Source organism: Podarcis gaigeae (assembly GCF_964106915.1).
Source record: "Podarcis gaigeae genome assembly, chromosome: 15".
Lineage (NCBI taxonomy): Eukaryota > Metazoa > Chordata > Lepidosauria > Squamata > Lacertidae > Podarcis > Podarcis gaigeae.
Genome location: NC_139692.1, coordinates 24260408 through 24282142, shown reverse-complemented (window position 1 = coordinate 24282142; position 21735 = coordinate 24260408). Strand labels below are relative to the sequence as shown.

Genomic DNA, 21735 nt, shown 5'->3' with positions numbered 1-21735 from the left:
GAGCTTGTGGTGGCTGATCCTAATAAAATGTGAATGATGCAAATGTATGCTTAAATTCTGCCATCAAAGGGCCGTGCAAAATCCCATGTTGACATTGCTCTCCTACCAAAAGAAAATAGAGAGAGAATGTGTGTATTTGTGTATTAGTTGATTAAAGTAATACTTGGTCGAAAGTATTTCAGCAAGGGTTATAAAGAAGTGCAACACACACACACACACACACACACACACACACACACGGTGTATCCCTTTGTAGAATACTTGTGTAGAAGACTCCAGTGCCAATAGACTTTAATACAGCATTTCCTTCCATTTAATTAACCAACTGTAACTTCTCAATGAAGTCTCCAGAAGCCTATAAATACTCTTTGCTTGAGATGTAATGACTTAAATCAAAAGGCCCACACATCAAGATGAATGGCTCTAATGTGAAGTTATTGACTGAAACAAAGGCTCTTCCTGGTGAGGGTAGAACGTTCTTGTATGAGGCAACTCAGAAAATAGAAGTTCCTGGGAAGAGATGTTATTCAAAACCTGGTATTCACTACTACCTATCCCACTGTTCTCCTTTCTCAAAGAAAACCTCTACCGGTAATTTCTGTTCAATTCATCTTGTTTGGTGTCCAATGGAGGCAGCAAAAGTACTCTTAGTTGTTCTACCTTGCAGTTACTACTATCCATACTTATACTAATCCAACCCTAACGAGCCTCCTAGATAGATCCTAAGGCAAGAGTCAGCAATCTAAGGCCTGTGGGCCGGATGCGGCCCAATCGCCTTCTCAATCCAGCCCATGGATGGTCCAGGAATCAGTGTGTTTTTACATGAGTAGAATGTGTCCTTTTGTTTCAAATGCATCTCTGGGTTATTTGTGGGGCATAGGAATTCATTCATTTTGGTTTTCTTGTTTTTTCAAAATATAGTCCGGCCCACCACATGGTCTGAGGGATGGTGGACCGGCCCCGGCTGAAAAAGATTGCTGACCCTTGTCCTAATGTAAGATATCCCTTTCAAAACCATCTTGTTGTTCTGTACCCTGGGGAGGGTTCTGTTCCATTTCCTCAAGAACTTTGAAAACTAATTCCTGAAATAGTTGGATGGCAGGATAAACAGGTCCTGACCTCATCCTCAAAGGGTTGGCTCAAGGATCAAAGTCTTCTTCTATGCTTTCAAAATATGGTGTGTTCAACCTAAAGGCCAAACTGGACAAGACACTATTAGTGTGACTGGAAACTTTTCTCCTGAAGCAACTAGCAGGTGCCTCAATCCAGCATGAGAGCCAGCAAAATTAGAGAGGCTGGGAGAGCAGGGTTCATGAAGCTCACTGGGTGACCTTGGGCCAGTCACTGGCCTACCTCACAGGATTGTTGTGAGGAGAAAATGGGGAGGGGAGAGAACCATCTGTGCTACCTTGAGTTCCAGGGAGAAAAGGTGTATATAAATGTAATAAACATCACTTGGATTAGCTCCAATGGGACAATGGATTAAAGCCAGCCCCCCATACTCACACAAGGCTCTTGATTCAAATTACGCTTCTATGACTGCTATTTCCTTTTTAAAAACAGTTGTTAAATGTGTAAACAGGAAAGAATGAAAGAGGAAAGCTAGTTTGGAGAGCATTTATGGTGGTGGGAAATGACAGGAGATATGGGAAACTTATCAGAGAAGCACAAGGAAAGGGGACTTTTCCATTGGGTTTGGGTCCTAAGAATACTCATAAATTGATAAAGATCTACTCTTGTTTGTTCTTGATTATGTTTCAGAGTAGGAACAAAAGATAACCCTCTATTAAGGCATGCGTCCCCACATACAATCTGTCTAATAGTTACCAACTATGAAGTTATCTACTTAATTTCTATCGTTTCTTTCCCATTACCCAGGACGTCAGCTTCTTCTTCGAGTGAGGAGACCACTGATTCAAGTCCTCAAAATGTTGCAATATATTTACTATTGCATCTGTCTTTGTGAACAATCGGGTGATGACAGCAATAATCAGTCATATGCGAGTCACATTCAAATCCACAAATTAAAACATTTTGTAAGCAGAATTCTCCTTACATAACCAAGATTATTTAGGCCACTTTCATCTTAGCTGATTTCTCTACTTTTACGCTCACGTTAAATTCCTTTAATTCAGTTTCCAGTTCTGATCACTTTTCAACCCAGTTTCTTTTGATCTCCAGTACTTCTGCAAACAGGTTTATCTCTCTGTCCATTATCACTTTCAAGCCTGGATATTTTTGGTGAAATGTCAATCAAAATAATTAAATATAAGGAGCACTTATTCATTATCAGACACCATCTACTCTGAATGCCCCTGGGTTCCGTATTAATTTATTGCCCTGTCGGGATGCACAGCAATTCTGCAATAATTCTTAAAAAGGGGGAGTGGGTACATCTAGCATGATTTTTTGGAAATCTCACAAACTCCTCTGTATTTCCAGTAATGTATCAAGATTGTCCCTTGTGAGGGAGAGACACTTTGTAGGTCCAAGACAAGGAATAAAACAAGTTGAAAAGTAAAATGGTCCCACAAGAGAAAATATCAATCCATGGATACAAGAAGTACTTAATTTTCATTACTACTTGCTGTTAGTTATTATATCTGCCTCAAAATTAAAAGATCTGAGATATTATATTATTTATTACATGTCGACTAAGAGGATCTGCACATAGAAAGCCTTCTGACGCAAATACACTTCTCCATTATGATAGTTCCCTTCTTCAATTATTGAAAAACAATTTGCCATATAGAAAATTCATCCATATAGGAAAAATTATACTAGGTTTTGTTTTCATCTCTGTCGCAGTAGCAACCACCAAATGTTCGCTAACGAACCCAACTGAAAGCTAGATAAGAAAAATGATACTAAGAAGTTTTCAAGCGATTTAAGATAGACTGTTTCTTACAGTTGCTAATAATTGCCCTTCCTAACATCTCTGTAGGTGCAGATAACTTGTTCAACAGAAAGCTACCCAAAGTATAGTGAAACGAGCGCAAAGGACGAATTTTAAAATTTGAATAGCTACTTTCTTCAATACCTGTTGGCTTCCATACCATCTGCTCCCGAACCACCATGAAACTGATGCCCGATATATTCCAAGGACGACAATTAGTCAGACAGGTAGGAAAACGAGTACCAAGTTCAATGATGTCCCCAAAAGTCTTAACTTCTACTACAAGGGAAGCAGGTACCCAGGGTCTGGCCTCTCTTTCTTTCGGAGATACTTAACCTTTGCCAGGGATGAAGCTTTCTGCATCCTGACTGACATTTACAACACAACTGAAACCTCTGCTCTCACCAACGGGGGGAAATACTTGAGGGGGAACTCACCAACTATGAGGCGCTCTGAGTCGGGGAGCTGCTTGAAGAGTTTCCTGAAGTCTTCGTTCCGCTGCTTGTAGGTTGGGCTCAGCACCTGCGAATGGCAGAGAGTTCATTAGAAAGAAAGGGAGGTAAAGAAGATCAGAGGGAAAGCGGCAAGAAGGGTACACTATATAAGGATACGTTAACATCTCTAACTAAGCGTTGGGGAAGGCAGTGGGTGGGGAAGGCAGATATTATCCCACTACAAAACACTGCAGAAAGGAAGGAGGGAAGAAGAAAGCTAGCTGGGAGAGGGCTTATAATGGCGGGGAACAATAGGAGATATGGGAGAGAGTGACAGCTTGTAGGAGTAGAAGAAGAAAATGGGGATTTTCCATTCTGTCTAGATCACAGCAGAGTCCCAACACCATAGGAGAGGGTAGGACATCGTCTGCATCAAAAGCATCCCAAACATTTTAATCAAAGGGATCCACATTTTTCAAGCAACAATTAAAAATGAAGGTAGTTTTTTGACATTTAATCAGGACAACCTTATGTTATTTTATCAAGGGTTCAAAATTTGTTTTGGCATGGACCAAGGCGGCAAGAAAGGAGGACAGGCCAGAAGAAGGTGTGGGGGAGATAATAGTCTTGCCCTAGGCTTACTTTATATTATCAAGGCGATTTATTTAATCAGATCTGTAGGTGGAATACTGGACAGCATTCATATGATAAACGGATACAGTTGTGGCCACAGGTTTTATTTGAACCAAGAGTCATAATAGGTGTTCTATAAAACTTCATGTTAAGGAGGGATAATAAAATAAGGGATAAAATAATGGGAAATGTGGCGGGACGTTCCCATTTATAGCATCCTCAGGAGGCAATTTTTGAATTGATGGAGTCTTACGTTATGGAGCAAGGAGACATTATGGGATAGGATTTCCCATCAAATAAATAAGTAGTCACACTAGAATCATGGCAAATGGATAGCTTAATCTGGAATGTTCTGGGGAAATGGAAGCTATTTGGCAACCCATGTACAGTCGTACCTTGGATCCAGAATGCCTTGGTACTCGTCCGTTTTGGCTCCTGAACGCTGCAAACCTGGAAGTGAGTGTTCCAGTTTGTGGATGTTCTTTGGAAGCTGAACATCCAACGTGGCTTCCAATTGCATGCAGGAAGCTCCTGCAGCCAATCAGAAGCCATGCCTTGATTGTCAAACATTTTTGGAAGTCGAACGGACTTCCGGAATGGATTCTGTTCAACAACCAAGGTACGGCTGTATATAGTATATACAAACACATGCTCAAAAAGTGAAAACTTGAAGGGACTTCCACAACATTGGTGGCAACTCAGGCTGGTGTAACTAGCGCTAAAATCTAACAGCTTGAGTCTTGGTGGGACCAGATGTATCCTCGCTATCAATCCAATGAATAAACCATTTTTATGGCTGGGGTAGCCCAGACCAGTTCTGGTTCAGCCAGGAGGAAACACACAATTCTGAATGGATTAACAGACCCAAGAAGCAGCCATGAATGGTTACAGGACGATGACTGGTGTTTTTTTTTTTAAAAAAATAAAGCTCATTTGCTCAAAACTGGGCTGCTGCTGGGAGTTCGAAATCAATCTGTAATTGTTTTTGCATCCTAGCTGTTCTTTTGTTGGGAAGAATGTACAAGGGATACGGCTCCCGTGTGTCAGTACGGAACCCAATTTGCAAGTTTCAAGGTAGTGAGGATACTGCAACTTTGTTGTGATGCTGTAGTCCTAAGCAGCAATGCATCCTGAACCCAGCTAGAACTTGAATTATTCCTGGTGCATCTCTCTTATTTTTGATAAAGTAGGAATCCTGTAGGAACAGGAATTCTAGCTGGCTACACACCTTCTCACGCATTACAAAAACTTCTGAGGTCTCAGCTCAGATTAAAAACAGCCACATAATCACACAGAAGGAGCCCCCCTCCTCCTCAAACTGTCAAGCCCTTAAGGATTTAATTGCTGTATCTCATTTTGGAAAGACTGAATGCATAACAACTGTGTTCCATATGTGTGTGTGTGTGTGTGTGCGCGCGCGCACGCGCACGCGTATATGTTTTCATGTGCACACGCATTATTTTTCCATAGTAATATACACTAGACAGCTACAAATGTCCTGAAGTTGTCACTTGGTAAACGATTATCAAAAGGCCAAGAATGGGTTTTTAGTTGACGCTAACTTTAGATGAAGGCTAAGTAAACTAGATAGAGGAATCTAGACCCAAAGTTTTGCAAAAACCCAGAGAAAGCTAAAGGAACCGGGATTTCATTTTCAGTGTGACTTGACTGAGGCGCATAAGGGGGTGATAAAGGCTGTTACTACTGGATTCCAAACCTTCCCTATGTTTGTGATGGATTAGGATAAGCAGTTCTAAAATTTATTCATTGCATTCATCAATCACTGCATGCAACGATGCCTCTAGGCGACACACAAGGCAATACAAAATACACATTAAAACACGTGGAATTGAAAAGGGGAAATAAATTTGGCAAAGGCAGATTCTGCATGCCAGCAAAACCTAAGTGAGCAGAGGGAAGTTAGCACAAGAACATCCATGGGAGAGGGAGGCATGGCTTTGGCAAGACGACACTCACAGCTGGAATCTCTTCCCATGCAGAGCTGCCATAATCTTCGGAGAATTCATGCAGGCGCTCCAGGTACCATAGAAGCCTCTTGTCCTCTAGGTCTAGAAGAAGACTCCAAACTGCTCCACATTCCGACAGAGAATCCATGATGTCATTTGCCACCTTTCACTCTCAGTCTTTAGGGGTACATGGATTTCAGGAACAAAACCAAACTTTCCCTTCGGGACTCAGCAAAATTATTAATAATAGTAGATGCTTGCTTTAAAAGCGCATTAATACTATCCACTCCCACCTCACATGTGGGAGGGGAAGGGGGAGGCAAAGAGAAAAGAATAATCAATCTTCCAGCAGGATGCTTTGGGAGAAACAAGTTCATTCAGAAAAGTTTATTCGCTGACGTATTGCCTTGCCTTCCTGTTGCCCAGTGGCTTTGCAGTGGTGCCTTCAGCTGGAGAAATCCCAACAATGTTGCTCGCAGCAGACTACAGCAATGTCACACACGCAGGCACCCAGTCTGCAGGACTCTTGGCAGGATTTGCATCTCAGCACGTAGGCACTGTCCAAATCGTCTTGGGCTCTGGCATGGCAGCAATGATTTCCACATCACCTAAGGCGTCCAGTTCCAGGTTCCAATCTTCTACTGATTCTCAAGAGTCTGCTGGCATCTCTGGAGCAGCGAGAGCTGGTTTCAGCCTTTTCCCTCCCAGAAGGCGTGCACGAAACAGCAGTTTCTGAACCCCGTCCAGGGCCTGCCCCGGACACTCCTCGTTCAGGCTCTTCTCTCCAAAAAGGCAGCTCTGCTCTCTCGTTAACTTTTCTTGTGGGAGCAGCGGGTGGGGAAAAGATATCGAAATGACTTGCACGCGCTTTAAGTTTCAGGGTTGTTCTGTGGGCCAATGCCCTGAAGTAACCCAGCCTCAGTCCTCTCTTCCAGCAGATGTTTCCTGTACTGCAAAAGTGGCTGGACAGCGTTTGTGTTGGGGCTGGGGCTGGGGCTGTGGTGGGGGGGGGGGGGGGAGAAGGCAGAGAGGCCAATCTGCAGAAGCAGAGATGATGAAATCAGCCCCAAGAAAGCCAGACTGCTCTGTTTTGTCACTCGGTGACCCTCTTGCCTCATTCTGCTCTCTTCGCAGAAATATTCAACAGCAAAGGTTTTGTTTTTAATCTGCAACTTTTATTGTGTGCAAGAAAAAGAAGTTGAAGTTCTGCCAACCCCCCACCCCAGGTTTTATTTGAATCAATAATTTCTGGAGACCGTGTGGTTTCCAGTCCTCTTCGCTTTCCACATTACATAGTCTCAGTTTTCACTAACAGCAAACTAGACTTCGACCACATTCAGCCTATACGTTAGCAGCACTATGATACCAATCTAAACGGTCATGACTTCCCCCAAAGAATTATGGGAGCTGTAGTTCGTTAATGATGCTGAGAGTTGTTAGGAGGCCCCTATTTCCTTCCCAGAGTTGCAATTCCCAGAGTGGTTTACAATAACTTATTGTTCACAGGGAACCCTGGGAATAGTAGCTCAACAAGGAGAATAGGGGTTGCCTAACAACTTTTAGCATCCTTAGCAAGCGGCACCTCCCAGAATTCGGGGAAGGGGGGAAGCTATGACTGTTTAAAGTGTCATGCCACTGCTTTAAATGGATGGTGTGAATGTAGCCAAAATGTAATGAAATAATCCAAAACAGTATATAGAAGGTACGTTCTGAAAGCTGGGGTGTTACACTGTGGCATGAGAATTACTGTAACATGAGTGCTGCACAGGAAGATACACAAATATATGTAGATGCTGTTTAGGTAGGTAAATGGAACTGGGTATAGGGTCAGAAAATACTGGTTCTTAAGACCGGTGTTTCCTAAACTTGGGTCTCCAGCTGTTTTCGGACTACAATCCTTATCGTCCCTGACCACTGGTCTTGCTATCTAAGGATGATGATGGGTGTTGAAATCCAATAGCTGGAGACTCAAGTCTGGGAATCCCTGCCCTAGACTGTAGAAGACCCCCTTTCCTGCAACCTAACAAGAGAAAATTATTCATTGAACAGATACTTACCAACAAGTGTGGGTATTATGCTCTTAATATGGGTGCATACACACACATTATGTGGAACTCAAAAATAAGGGTTAGGGTGTTTCACTTTGCAAAGTTTGAAACAAGAAAAGTGGATACTGTATTTTTCGCTCTATAAGATGCACCAGACCATAAGACGCACCTAGTTTTTGGAGGAGGTAAACAAGAAAAAAAATATTCTGAATCTCAGAAGCCAGAACAACAAGAGGGATCGCTGAGCAGCAAAAGCAGCGATCCCTCTTGCTGTTCTGGCTTCTGGGATAGCTGCGCAGCCTGCATTCGCTCCATAAGACGCACACACATTTCCCCTTACTTTTTAGGAGGGAAAAAGTGAGTCTTATAGAGCAAAAAATACGGTATATGGAAAGAGTCTGGGCAGTGCAGTTAGGTGCATGGCCAGAAAAGAAAGTGGGTGGCAAGATCTGTCTAGGGATTACAAGACGACACAAGAGCAGGCTACAAGATGGCCTCTCTTATCCAAGTTCTGTTACATGCTCCAAATAAAGAGGAATCTAGATATTCCACAATATGTCCACAGATGATTGAATGAATGGACAACATTTGTCTGTCACAAATTTGCCCCTCATAAAGCTACGATCCCCAGCACCCTTAACCAAGTACAGTTCTCAGGATCCTTTGCAGGAAGCTGTGTGCTTTAAATGCATGGTGCAGGTGTGACCATAATAATCTCCAAAATTGAACTGTTCAAGGTAGATTGGGTATATGTCTCTTGACATGAGCTGCGAATGATAAAAAGAACTTAAGAAATGGGAACATTTTAAAAAACCCAAAATGAAACAAAACGTTAAATGCAAACTCGAATTTATTTACTTATTTAATTTAGAACATTTCTAACACCACCTTACATTCAATAGATTTCCAGGGAGGTAACCAGCAAGTTTTAAGCAATAAAAAGCACAACACTACAATTAAACAGCCATAATGTGTTGTTAGTTGGTTTTTGCATTTATGGGTGTTGCTGTTAAAGCTGGAGATGTAGATTCATCATCATCCAATATCACCATTGGTTGAACTAACTCAATAGTGGCATTGTCCATTCTCCTTCCGAAAGCAGGAAGAACATTATACTCCCGTTGATAAATTATACTTTGCTTTTAAAAATGTATTCTGAAGCTCATGTTCCAATTTTCTTCTGCCAACATTCAGCTGAATCTTGCTTAGCATGAGAAGCTTGTTTCAACCTTGTTTACCAGGCTAACAGCTAAATAAAGCCAGGATTCATACCAATGAATATTAGTGTTATCATGAAAAAAAGTTTGTTAAAGGGAATGTTTATTTCAGGTTTGATTTGCAAATGTTTTATCTACCAAACAAAGCTTAAGTGGTGCATGCTCTGGTTATCTCCAGCTTAGACTACTGCAATGCGCTCTATGTGGGGGCTACCTTTGAAGGTGACCCGGAAACTACAACTAATCCAGAATGCAGCAGCTAGACTGGTGACTGGGAGTGGTCCTGAAAGACCTACACTGGCTCCCAGTATGTTTCCGAGCACAATTCAAAGTGTTGGTGCTGACCTTTAAAGCCCTAAATGGCCTCGGCCCAGGATACCTGAAGGAGTGTCTCCACCCCCATCATTTTGCCCGGACACTGAGGTCCAGCGTTGAGGGCCTTCTAGCGGTTCCCTCATTGTGAGAAGTAAGGTTACAGGGAACCAGGCAGAGGACCTTCTTGGTAGTGGTGCCCGCCCTGTGGAATGCCATCCCATCAGATGTCAAGGAAATAAACAATTATCTGACTTTTAGAAGACATCTGAAGGCAGCCCTGTTTAGGGAAGCTTTTAATGTTTGATAAATCATTATATTTTAATATTCTGCTGGAAGCCGCCCAGAGTGGTTGGGGAAACCCAGTCAGATGGGTGGGGTATAAATTATTATTATTATTATTATTATTATTATTATTATTATTATTATTATTATTGCCACCACTTCCTGAAAATAAAAGAGGGGAAGCCCTCTCCCCCCCCCATAAAACACAACAAACATGCAGAGTCTTGCACAATTTCAGCCATATGTAGTGGGCTTCTATTCTCATTTGCTCGAATGAAGGGAAAGGAATCCCATAAACGAGAGAGCACAAATGAAGACCTTCTACTTCTGGAGAAATCAATGGGCCTTTGGGCTGGGGAACATGGAGTACACTTCCAAACTCACATGTCACTCGTGCACAGTCAGCACCGCACAAATTTGAGAAGGCAAGAGCTTAATCCAAGCATAGTGGTGTGTGTTAGACTAAGATCTGGGAAGCTGGGGTTCTAGTCCTTAAGTCATGAAGTCCACTGGGTGGCCTTGGGCCAGTCTCTGTGCCTCAGCTAGCCTACCTCACAGGGTTGTTCTGAGCATAAAATAAGGAGGCAGAGAACTGGGTATGGCACTTTGAGCTCCTTCTTGGAATGGTGGGATATAAAAGGAAGGAAGGAAGGAAGCTTAAGGAGAGGGCAATTTAGGGCAGAGAATTTGGAAGTGAGGAATAAAGCCTTTTCCCAACTTGTGGTTTCTCTGCACCCTCCCCATGCTGTTGGATTCCATAAGGACTGATGGTATAAAATGGCCCATGTATATAAAAATGTGCTTAACCCTGTGTATTGGTCCACACACAGAGGCAGCAGCTATGCCCACCAAGGACGCAAATCACTGGTGTGCAAAATGTTGTATGTACGTACAGTGGCTGGAGAGGGAGAAATGGAGCATCTGCCTTTTAAGCTATGATGCTGGCTGCATGCAACACCTACATGGCAACACCTGGTTTATAATTTGGTCCCCAGCTGCAGGCTGGCTGCTTTAGAGTCAATGCCTGTGTCTCCCCTGTGCTGATTTAAAGGAGTACCCCCTTATCTCTGGTTCCTGGATGAGGAGAAAACCTATTAGATACCGATAAGGAAGATGTTGTCTCCTATCTCCGGATGCCCAGCTTCACCCCTGAAGAAAAAGGAGCAGCTCTCCAAAGATGCGGAGGCGGAGTGGTAAACATTAACCCTACTGCAAACACAGGGAGCTGGGACAGGATGGCACTGAGAAGAGGGTGGGTGGGCGAGGCAGATTTCACAGGGGAATAACTGTTTCATAGGCTCCAGCTGTTTGTTTTTGAGAGAGAGAGAAAAACACCCTGAAAAATCTCTGGACAGGAAATCCAAGCTGGCTGCAGAGAAGAAACTGGGAGGCCTTGAAACGTCAGCAGGGGTTGGATAGGAAAAGGAGAAACAAGGAAGGACATACACAGCATGCATTCAAAGTGCTATGGTGCCATTTTAAACAGGAATGGCTTCCCCATCCCCCCAAGAATTATGGGAGCTGTAGTCTGTAAAGGGTGCTGAGAGTGGCTAGCCTTCTTTTCCCCTCAGAGAGCTACAATTTCCAGAGTTTCCTGTGGAGATGGACTGGTTGTTAAACCACTCTGGGAAATGCAAGTCTGTGAGGAGAAGAGGAATCTCCTAACAACTCTCACCACCCTTAAGAAACTACACTTTATTTATTTATTGCATTTAAACCACCCTTTCCCCACCAAGGATCCCAAGATGCTGTACATGGGTTCTCCCCCCTCCATGGTTCTTCTGGTCTCCCAAGTCTTAGCACGGAATTATAACCATGACACTACGACCTTAGATCAATTGACCTGATCCTAAACTCCTGCACCCCCAGCTTGGATCAGAAATGGGATTTGAACTCAGACCTCCCAGGTCCTAGTCCAACATTCTAACCACTACACCACACTGGCTCTCTGAAGTGTACGTTGTGAACATGGCCACAGACGCACACTCCATTCTAATTCAAGGGTTGTGGTAAGATACAATCAAAAAGGTTCGCAGTAGGGCAAGCAGAGGCAAACTCCAGCGCTCCAGATGTTTGGGACAACAATTCCCACCATCCCTGACCACTGGTCCTGTTAGCTAGGGGTGATGGGAATTGTAGTCCCAAACATCTGGAGGGCCAGAGTTTGCCTATGCCTGCAGTAGGGGGTGTCTGCCATGCCAATCTCAAAGGACAGGAGTTATGAAGCAGGCTAGGGTCTTATATATTTGAGAGAATAAAATTACCCCAGCAGCCTGATCCAACTCAGAAGAAAGTCCGATTAACTCCACTGGGATTTGCTCCCCGTGGTAATAAGGCACAGGATTGCAGCTTCAACATTTTTCACGCAGGCTGCATTGTATATTGCAGCCAGCAGGGGGAGCTGATACATATGCATCACACTGGTTCCATGGGCTGGCTGCTGTAGACCCCACTACCTCTGGGAATCCCCCCAAACAGTGGGTCCTGCTAATGTCAGTGGTAGGGTGGAGAACCCTTCCTGAGGGCTTCACACTGAAAAGTCAGAGAATCAGAAATTAGTTAAAGGGAGGTTGAACTTGCACTTATCTCTCACACTTATTTCAGCAAACTTTCCAAAAAAATCCAAAAACCCCAAAACACACATTTAAGGTGGCACCTTTGATCAATTTCAGTTTTCCGGAAGAGAGAGAAGGGGCTCTGAGCCTGGGAGAGCCACCTAGCTAAGAGTCTGCAATTGAGGGGAGATCTGACTCAGCAAATTCCTAGCTCATGCTACTATGGTAAAAGGTTAACAAGATAAAGGACTCCTGGATGGTTAAGTCCAGTCAAATTCAATTATAGGGTGCGGCGCTCATCTCCACTTTCAGGCTGAGGGTGACAGCGTTTGTCCACAGACAGCTTTCTGGGTCATGTGGCCAATATGGCTAAACCACTTCTGGTGCAATGGGACACTGTTATGAAAGCCAGCACACAAGGAAGCGCCATTTACCTTCCCGCCACAGTGGTACCTATTTATCTACTCGCACTGGTATACTTTCGAACTGCTAGGTTGGTGGGAGCTGGGACAGAGCAATGGGAGCTCACTCCATCATGCAGATTCGAACTGCCAACCTTGCAATCAGCAAGCCCAAGAGGCTCGGCGGTTTAGACCACAGTGCCCCCTGCGTCCATCCCACCAGGGACATGCTGGCCAGCCAGTTCTGGTCTTTTTCGAGCAGAGGACAGCAAACAGAAGTTTAGAGGCCAGTTGATTCACATGGGTTAAATTTCACACAGCAAATTTTTAAAACTTTTCCAGTGTTGACCTATAAAGTCAAAAGGTACCTGCAAAGGTGCTCTTTTCCCACAATAGTAGATTGAACAGACACACACATGCATGCACGAGCCCTTGGATTTCACACAGGTTCAAACAACAATTTGCCACTGCCTGTTTTAGACAGGTGTTTCATATGCAACCCTAGACTGAAACTCTTTTAGATGCAAAGACTGGTGGACCTGGTGTAGCACACAGGCAGAGAGCATGAGAGAAGGGCTGTAGCTCGGTGGTGGAGAGGGCATGCAGAGCAGCTGTCCGTCCTCTCAGGGAGTGGGCAGTGCTGAGCAAGGTGGCCCAAATCATATGACTCGGTGCAGGACAGCTCCCTATGGTTCAAATCTCACCACAGATGCAACGTCCTTCCAGGCTCGTAATAAGGGGCCGATAATTATGGTGTTTGGGAAGTCGCAATACTGACCTATGTTACAGGTTTGTTGGAAAGGTGATCGTAATGACGCACATGGACTGCTTTGAGCATTCATGAGCCAAACAACTGCTAGTGATTGGTATGTTCAAAGGCTGCCTGCCGGAGCAGGTATTTATTGCCCCAGAGCAAGTGTTTATGCCTGTAGCCTGTATGTTGCAGCTGACCTTTTAAAATATGTCTAACTGGAGGAAAGTTGTGGCATGCTTTTCTGTGTGTGTGTGTGTGTGTGTGAGAGAGAGAGAGAGAGAGAGAGAGAGAGAGAGAGAGCGCGCACCAGAAGCTGAGTGCTCAAATCCCTTTATTGCTCAGCAGAGAAAAGCAGCCTCGCATGTGCTTTGCAGGCATGACTGAGAATGTTCCGGTGTGCTCAGAGCATTTGTGCAGAGGTAGGTTTTCTCTCAATGTTTAATCCCAATGAAAAGAACTTGGCAACAAGAAGGAGTCTACAGCCCTGGGGAGTGTGGGGGGGGGGGGGTATGTGGGGAGGAACTAAGTTAACCTTTACCTTCTGTTATAACTTCATTTTTTAAAAAAATGATGTACTAACTTTTGTTAAGTGAGAAAGCCTAAGACTTCAAGGACAATAACCTGATATTTAGAAAGAAAGAAAAAACCCATATTTAACCCCCTGCCCACCAATAATAATAATTTTCCCCAGAGAATGTGAACGAAATGGCCCAAACTTATACTCTCTCTCACTGTAATTTTAATTGTATTGTATTAAGTTTGACTGGTTAATTGTAATTTAATTCTACTGTTGAATTTTAATTGTGTGTGGTTTTAATATTTATTATTTTAATTTGTTTCATTGTATTGATTAATTTTAATTTAATTGTACTGCTTATTACTGGATTCTTGCATGTTATTGAAATGTGTGTCCCTGCTTAAATACAAAAGTTGTTGTCTTTTTAAGTTCTGCTTTGTTTTTGCAAATTTATAAAAACAAAGAAGAAAGAGAGAGAGAAGAAGAAAAACAAAGGAAAGAGGATGGAACCAGCAAGAGGAAGAAATGAGTGGGAAGTATAACCTTTCCTAAGTCTCCCCCAGCCTTACCTTTTTATTTTCCTTTTAAAAAAAAAGAACAAACCAAACAGACAAAACTCACAATACCTGCTTCTGCACCAGCCAATAAAGACTACTGAAGGTATTGTGAAACCAAAGCATGGCCGATTTAAGCCAGTTCCTGCGGTGCTGGGCATGATACAGAGGTGGCCTATGACTCACAAAGCCATTTTTCCCAGCTCATGGAGAACGTCTTTGCTGGCATCAACTTTCACCTGCTCTGCCTTTGTCCCATTTCTGCTCTGTTGGGCGTACCATGTAGACCTCTCAAAACTACGCTTGCAGTTCTGCCAATTCCACCATAAGATGACATCACGGCATCTTATAAACCTCATCATCTTATAAATTCCCATCCTTTGCGGGGGCACAATTAGCACCAGTGCCTACTGTCAAGAGTTTGGGTGTAATCTTCGATGCCTCCCTTTCTATGGAGGTGCAGGTTACAGCTACAACAAAGGCAGCATTTTTTCATCTCCGCTGAGCTAAGCAGTTGGTCCCTTATCTCTCTCACCCTGACTTTGCCACTGTGATCCATGGGACAGTCACCTCCAGGCTTGATTATTGTAACTCACTCTACGTGGGGCTGCCCTTGAAACTGACCCAGAAACTCCAGCGGGTGCAGAATGCCGTGGCGAGACTCTTCATGGGGTCCTCACCGTGGGAGCACATTCACCCGGTGCTATACCAGCTGCACTGGCTCCCGGTGGCGTACAGGATCAGGTTTAAGGTGCTGGTTTTAACCTTTAAAGCCCTATATGGCCTAGGACTCTCGTACCTATGGGACCGCCTCTCCTCGTATGCCCCACAGAGGACCTTAAGGTCTGCAAATAATAACACCCTGAAGATCCCAGACCCCAGGGAGATTAGATTGGCCTCGACAAGAGCCAGGGCCTTTTCAGCAGTGGCCCCGGCCTGGTGGAACGCTGTCTCACAAGAGACTAGGGCCCTGCAGGATTTGACATCTAGGGCCTGAAAGACAGAGCTGTTCTGCCAGGCCTTTGGTCGGGGTTCAGTCTGATTCTTTTCTTTCTGTATAAGAACAAGCATTAAAGAGGTCTCCTAGCCTGAACACAGGTCCTTTATAAGACCAGTGGTAACAGTTGGCCCTGGAGAATATTAACCACTCTCAATTTTACCTGTGGACTGCCATCTGTCCAGATTTTAATTTTAAGATGTATTTTAACTAATTGATTGCCTGTTTTTTATGTTCTTATGTTCTTTGTTTACTGTCTTAGTTTCATGATGTTAGCCGCCCTGAGCCAGGCTCCGGCCAGGGAGGGCGGGGTACAAATAATAAAAAATTATTATTATTAATAAATTATTAATATTATTAATAAATTATTAATAAATTATTAATATAAATTATTATTATTATTATTATTATTATCACTAGTGCTCAAGGGATTCAGGGGGTTGGGGAGGTAGGCAGCTGAGGAGGAGGGCCGCTCCTTTGCCATGCAAGGGAAAATATGCACCCTTTTAATAATCAGGATTAGAACCTGGAAATGAACAGCCTCCATGCATTCTGCATGCAAATCAAACATATGTTGAAAATCATTTGGGAGGCTACGCAAACACAGACTTGGGATTATACAGAAACACACAGGTGGGACTTGCTATTGCCACAGAAAAGAATGAAACAGGAATGTGGGAAGGAGCGGCCTCTGTGGACCAAAAAGGATAATGCAGGGCAAAGAAGAAGCCTAGCAAAGCATAATATCAGCACAGGAGGCTGGACAGAGATATGAACGCCAGTAAAAAAACCAGCAGGAATAGGGCCAGTACTTCCAATGGTACCAACAAGAAGCTGGAGCTCTTAAGAGACGACTTGCACCTATTCTAAGGCACAATTCAGAGGATGGTTGGTGAAGAACAGCCCTTGCTAGACATTCCATCATTCGCATGATTAAAAACCAAAGTATGGATTCTTTTTCATTTCCGCAACCCTAACCAGACACACAAATTTAGTTACGTGTGCTGTCTTACTGCCCCCCCCCCCGGTGTTTAATTGATAATATTATTTTATGTACACTTCTTTTCATGTACACATTTTGGGGATTTCAGCTGTGTTTTATTGATAATTTTACCCGCTCTTAACTTCTGTAGGTTCCCAGCACGTATTGGGGAGCCAAGGTCCTCAAATGCATGAGAAGCCTATACAATAAGAACAGCAGCATCATGGCTGCAGACTGTTAACTGCATTGTTAAAGGAATGCTAAAGAGGGCTAACCTCTGTCTAATTTTATGCACAGCTTCCTAAGTATTCAGCACCAGGTAACCCAAAGTGTAACAAATAAAAGGTGTCACTGGCAGAGCAAAATAGCCGTATTTGCAAACTTCAGTTGGGGGACTGGCCCTATTTCAGCACTGCTTGTTTTTACCTGGTGAAAGGGTAAAGAAGAACTAGGATAAAATAACCCAGAAGTACACAGCCAGTGCTTACTCTGCGGATGTGCTGTCGTTCATGCTGAAAATACATGGAGAAGAAACAAGAGAACAGAAATAAAATAAAGAGGACATGCCAACAGTAAGACACTTGCATGCACACACAAACCACAGAAACACAGAGAGCTATGCGGCAAGGGGGAAATGTCACCTTCTACCTTTCACCATCAAGCTCTTACTATTATGCCTCTTAAGAACTCAGAGCTCTCTGTATGCATCTAGCCACATTACTTGCTATTCACATAGCCAGTTTCCAAATGTAATATTTCTTTCCAAAATAGTGATTCTGGAATCTGGAACACTTTGACACCTAACATGTCCTCCACAAGGGTGTTTCAGGAAAGATTTGCAAATGGGAGATTGGATTCTATTCCTGAACAACTTCGTGCAACTGCAATATTTGTGTCAGTTGCATTCCTCCACAAAGCAAAAAAAATGATCTTAAGACTTGAGGGATTCCCCATATAACTCCAATTGGCTTTCATTGCTCCTTCCGTTTTCCATGAAAACGGGACCTCTTGAGAACCAGCCATGCTGCCATGTTTCTTCAAAATGGCTTCCCAGTTCCTGCTAATGTCTCCTGTGTCGGTGCAAACTAGAGACAATCCTGGTTTCAGAAAGTCTGGAGATGGCATGGTTGTTTTCATCTGGGACTCCCCTCTCTCTGAATATAATTTAAAATGTATAGCCTGGGGTCTAGCTTTTGTGGCTAAAAATGTCAATTATATCTACCTGAAAGCCAAAACCCTGTTATAGGAATAAACTCCGGAAGCCTGACAAATGTACCATTTAATTTATGATTGTGGAAAGCAGGGTGGTGAGTTTGCACCAGTTGACTTGGAAATAAGGGCATAGAAAGTATTGCAACAAGGATTCCTTCCCCTTAGCATTGTATGCTTTCATAGACAGACCATGGCCAATGAACGCTCTTGGTGGGGCTCATATACACTCCTTCCCTGAGCAGCACACACAGAGAAAGGAAGCCTATAGCTTCTCATTTGTTTGCCCATTAAAGGGACACGGTTGCCTGCAGCAGGTTATTCCTGGTTGGCTTGATCAGGGAAGGAGATGGAGCAAGAAGCATTAATCAGGACCAGCTATAGTACTTGAAGTTGACTGCTAGAGACAGGAGAAGCTTGAAGGAGCCCATGTCAACACAGTTCTCGGTTGTGCTCATATTTGAGATCAAAGCTGTCATCCTGCAGCAGAAGGCAAAATAAACTAGGGAGACTACAAGTGGTCACATCATTTGGGACCAGACCAGTGATACTTTCTTTAATGGAAGATGGTCTGCAGTGATTCCCACCCCCCTCCATGAAATATTGTTCCATTTCTAGCAATACATTATTTTGTAACATTACTTGGCAATGTAATGAATGTATACCATTGACAGTCAAACTGTGCGGTAATAAACTATTTTCAAGTGACTATACCCAAGAAGTGTGTGTGTGCTATATGTGCACACAGAGTTCTTCTGGAATACTAAAATCAGTATGTTAACAGTTTTTCATGCCTTCCTTATTCCACTTAATTTTTTAAACTATGCACTGGCAACATGCTACTAGAAAACACATGGAATATGTTTTCAGTATGTAAAATCAACATGTCATTTTCCTCCCAGTTTTGTTAACCAAATATAAATCAAAGAAGCATGCTACATCAGATCTTAAAGGGTTTAGGGCTTTTTTTTTAAAGCCCATATAATTGGGGGGGAGAATCACCCCTCCTTCCTATCCAGCTGCCCTCTATCACAAAGGTGGAGCTCTAATTTTAGACCAAGTTTAGGTTCTGTAGACACCAACAGATCTCAATATTGAATTAAATTCTAAAGCTGAAAGATCCAAAGACAAATATTCCTTGGATTTGCTTCTGCTGAGACTACCTCCTGTACACCTTCCTTCTTCCCTCAGGAGACAGGTAACAAAACTTTAGGAGTTTGTTGCGTGGTACTGTACCCCTGCTCCACTGGAACCACTATCTCAACTTTCAAAACATTTTGCAGAAACTGTGCACACGTCCGTGTATTGACCTTGTCAATAAGCCCATAAAAGCTACTAGCCTGCAAAAAATGTTTACCAGCCAGTTAGGCTAGTAGCCTGTTTCCACAATGGCAGCTGCAAAGGAGAAGCCCCATCCTTCATGGCTGGCATGGAAACACAGACTTCTAGTCTTTTGACAAGCTAGTAAACAAATAAAGCCTTCTACCAAGCAAACGGGAGTGAATCGTCTCTCCTCTTCAAGCCCTCTCAACTTCCCTGGGGTTCCTGGTTGCCTATGGCAAGTTGTTAAAAATAGCCTGCCTTATACATATTTGCCTGTAATCAATAGATCAACCCATTTGCAATTTAGCAGACATTTTCTGGGACTCAAAACATGATCTTAGGCAGATAACGTTCCTAGCCAAGGCCTTGGGGCATAGATTTCTTCCCAATATGGCACTTGCATCCACACAGAACATTGAGTGTCTGCGTTCAGTAGCTTCCTCTGGTTTGGCATAAGGGATTATGCGTTTCAGAGAGCTGAGACTATACTGACATATTTTCAAGGCTGCCCCAGCTGCAGACCTAAGGCATCTTTGCATCATTCACATCATGTCAGCATTGCATGGTCTTTAGTCAAGGGCGCTGGAAAGAGCCCTGGAAAAAGAGAGCATCCGGTTTTTATGGTGGGAGGAACCAATACTGAATGTCTGCATGATACCCACTTTCTTTCCCTGCATCAGAGATTCTATGGTGATAATGGATGGGAAGGAATTAAGTGAGGCAGGGAAAACCTATGGCCTTCCTTATGTTGAACCAACTTCCACAGCCGCAGTCAGCAAAGCTAATGGTTAAGGGTGATAGGAGTTATAGCTCAGAAGTGTCTGGAGGGTCACACATTCTCCACTCCCCACTCCAAGGACGTTAAAGGTGGAAGGAAGCTGAAATACATCCCTAAAATCAGATATCAGAAAACCAAAATGGTGCATCTAGATTCTCAAGAGGATGAGGAAAGAGCATGTCAAAAGTTATGAGCTTGGCATATATGCGGAGGAAGCCTGCCTCTGTGCCCTTAAAACAGGGGTGCCAAATCTTAAGCCCTGCGTGTATCACTGGACTTCTGCTCTCATCAGCTCTAGTCAATGGTCAGAGATGATGGGAAATGCAGTCTAGCAACATCTAGAAGGTCACAGGTTGCCATTAGCCAACCCTGTCTTAAAAACATATACAAGCTCCAAATGGAAGCATGTATACAAGGGAGTATTCCAATCAGAGAATCTGTCCAGCAAGGGATCAGACCACAATCCAGGAATATGGCCTGGAAACTCACAAAAAGCAGCACAGAAATATGTCTTGGCTAATTTATAGCCAGAGTTCTCCAGAAAAACAAATCAAGATCTCATGGTACAAAGGAACTGATGTCCTTAGTGATGCCTATCTAATAACTTTGGGGCATGTCCACACAGAGCTCAACCTGAGGAGAGAGGAAGAACCAGAAGATTCTTCTTATGACAGGTACAAACAAGGAAGAGGGGCATGGCATCAGTCAGGGTATTGCAAATTCTAAAAGAAAAGGTATTTTTCCCCCAGCCTCAAATTCCTCAAACCATTTTTATCTCTGCCATCTGGCTGCTCTGGTACCAAAAAACCACACCCTTTTCTAGGATCCAGCAGAAGTCACAATGAAGGCCAGGAGGAAATCCATGATGTGCAGGCCAGCACACGCACCTGGCCGTCCACTAAAAATTCCTTCTTTATCAAGCCAATGCTCTTGCTGGCTCCAATATCTACCTGCCCCACATCCCCACTTCAGAATTCAAATGTCCGATGTAACTCTAAGACCTCTTCTCACCCATCCCACCTCTATCTCCTTCCACCCTCCTTCCATGCATGCATCAAGGGACAAAGGAAGCTGAGATACTTACATTGTACCAACTCTGGCTTTTCTGTAAGGACAAAATAAAAATAAAAAAAGAATCAGTTAGTATGGAGGTTCTGGCACTAGGTGAAGAAAGGGGGAATTAAAGAGAAAGAATTATACCAAATTTTGGTAATGACCACTAAAACCAGACGAGGGAAATGTTAGAGACGACATGGAATGTGAAGGGTCCCAGAACACCATTTTTGCCACTTATCCCAAAATGGCCAAATTGTAACAAGCAGGAAATGAGGGTCCTCATTCATACTTGGTATGCCACTTCTAACCTGGAAATGCCAAGCAATGATTGATTGGCAATCCTCCTGGGGCTTTCACATCCCATTCAATACTGTACAATGGAAGACATGGAGGTGTAAGGGGAAAATCAAGCCTGTAAAGCTAGAATTGCTGCTGTAATATAAATGCTCATCTAGGTAAAGTTTGGACACTTCTCTCCATTTTATTTTTCTCATCAGCAAAATAAAGCAATGGTGGGTTCTTCCTTAAGAGGACACTTAGGGTTGCACCCAACACTAGTCATACTCAAGAGTAAACCCACTGGAATTAATAGACATTAAGAGATCTGTTGATTTCAATGGGTCTGCTCTGAGCAGAAATTAGCTGGATGCAAACCTTATGATGCACACTTCTTTTAACAGGCCTGATCCTGTAATCCCTTACATTAACTACATCTGTATAAGCATGTTCAAGCTGTGGAAGGTGAGGCTGGGGAGTATACAAGAAGCTGGAAAGCACATTCACACTTTTAAATGCCCCTACAGACTCCACCCACACC

The 21735-nt window shown here is 43.3% G+C and overlaps 1 protein-coding gene across 11 annotated transcripts in view; it reads right to left on the bottom strand.

The window, feature by feature from the left end:
* Positions 1 to 21735, bottom strand: part of GRAMD1B (GRAM domain containing 1B) — a 212365-nt gene that overhangs the window by 27467 nt on the left and 163163 nt on the right. For 8 of the 11 annotated variants that reach the window (XM_083713961.1, XM_083713956.1, XM_083713962.1 and 5 more), the window contains 3 exons: positions 20947 to 20967; positions 17041 to 17064; positions 3334 to 3418 (listed from right to left, as the gene is read on the bottom strand). In XM_083713961.1, the coding sequence (XP_083570087.1) occupies positions 3334 to 3418; positions 17041 to 17064; positions 20947 to 20967 (130 nt within the window). The remainder of the gene's footprint in view (positions 1 to 3333; positions 3419 to 17040; positions 17065 to 20946; positions 20968 to 21735) is intronic. The other 3 variants (XM_083713959.1, XM_083713966.1, XM_083713960.1) reach the window with 2 other exon arrangements.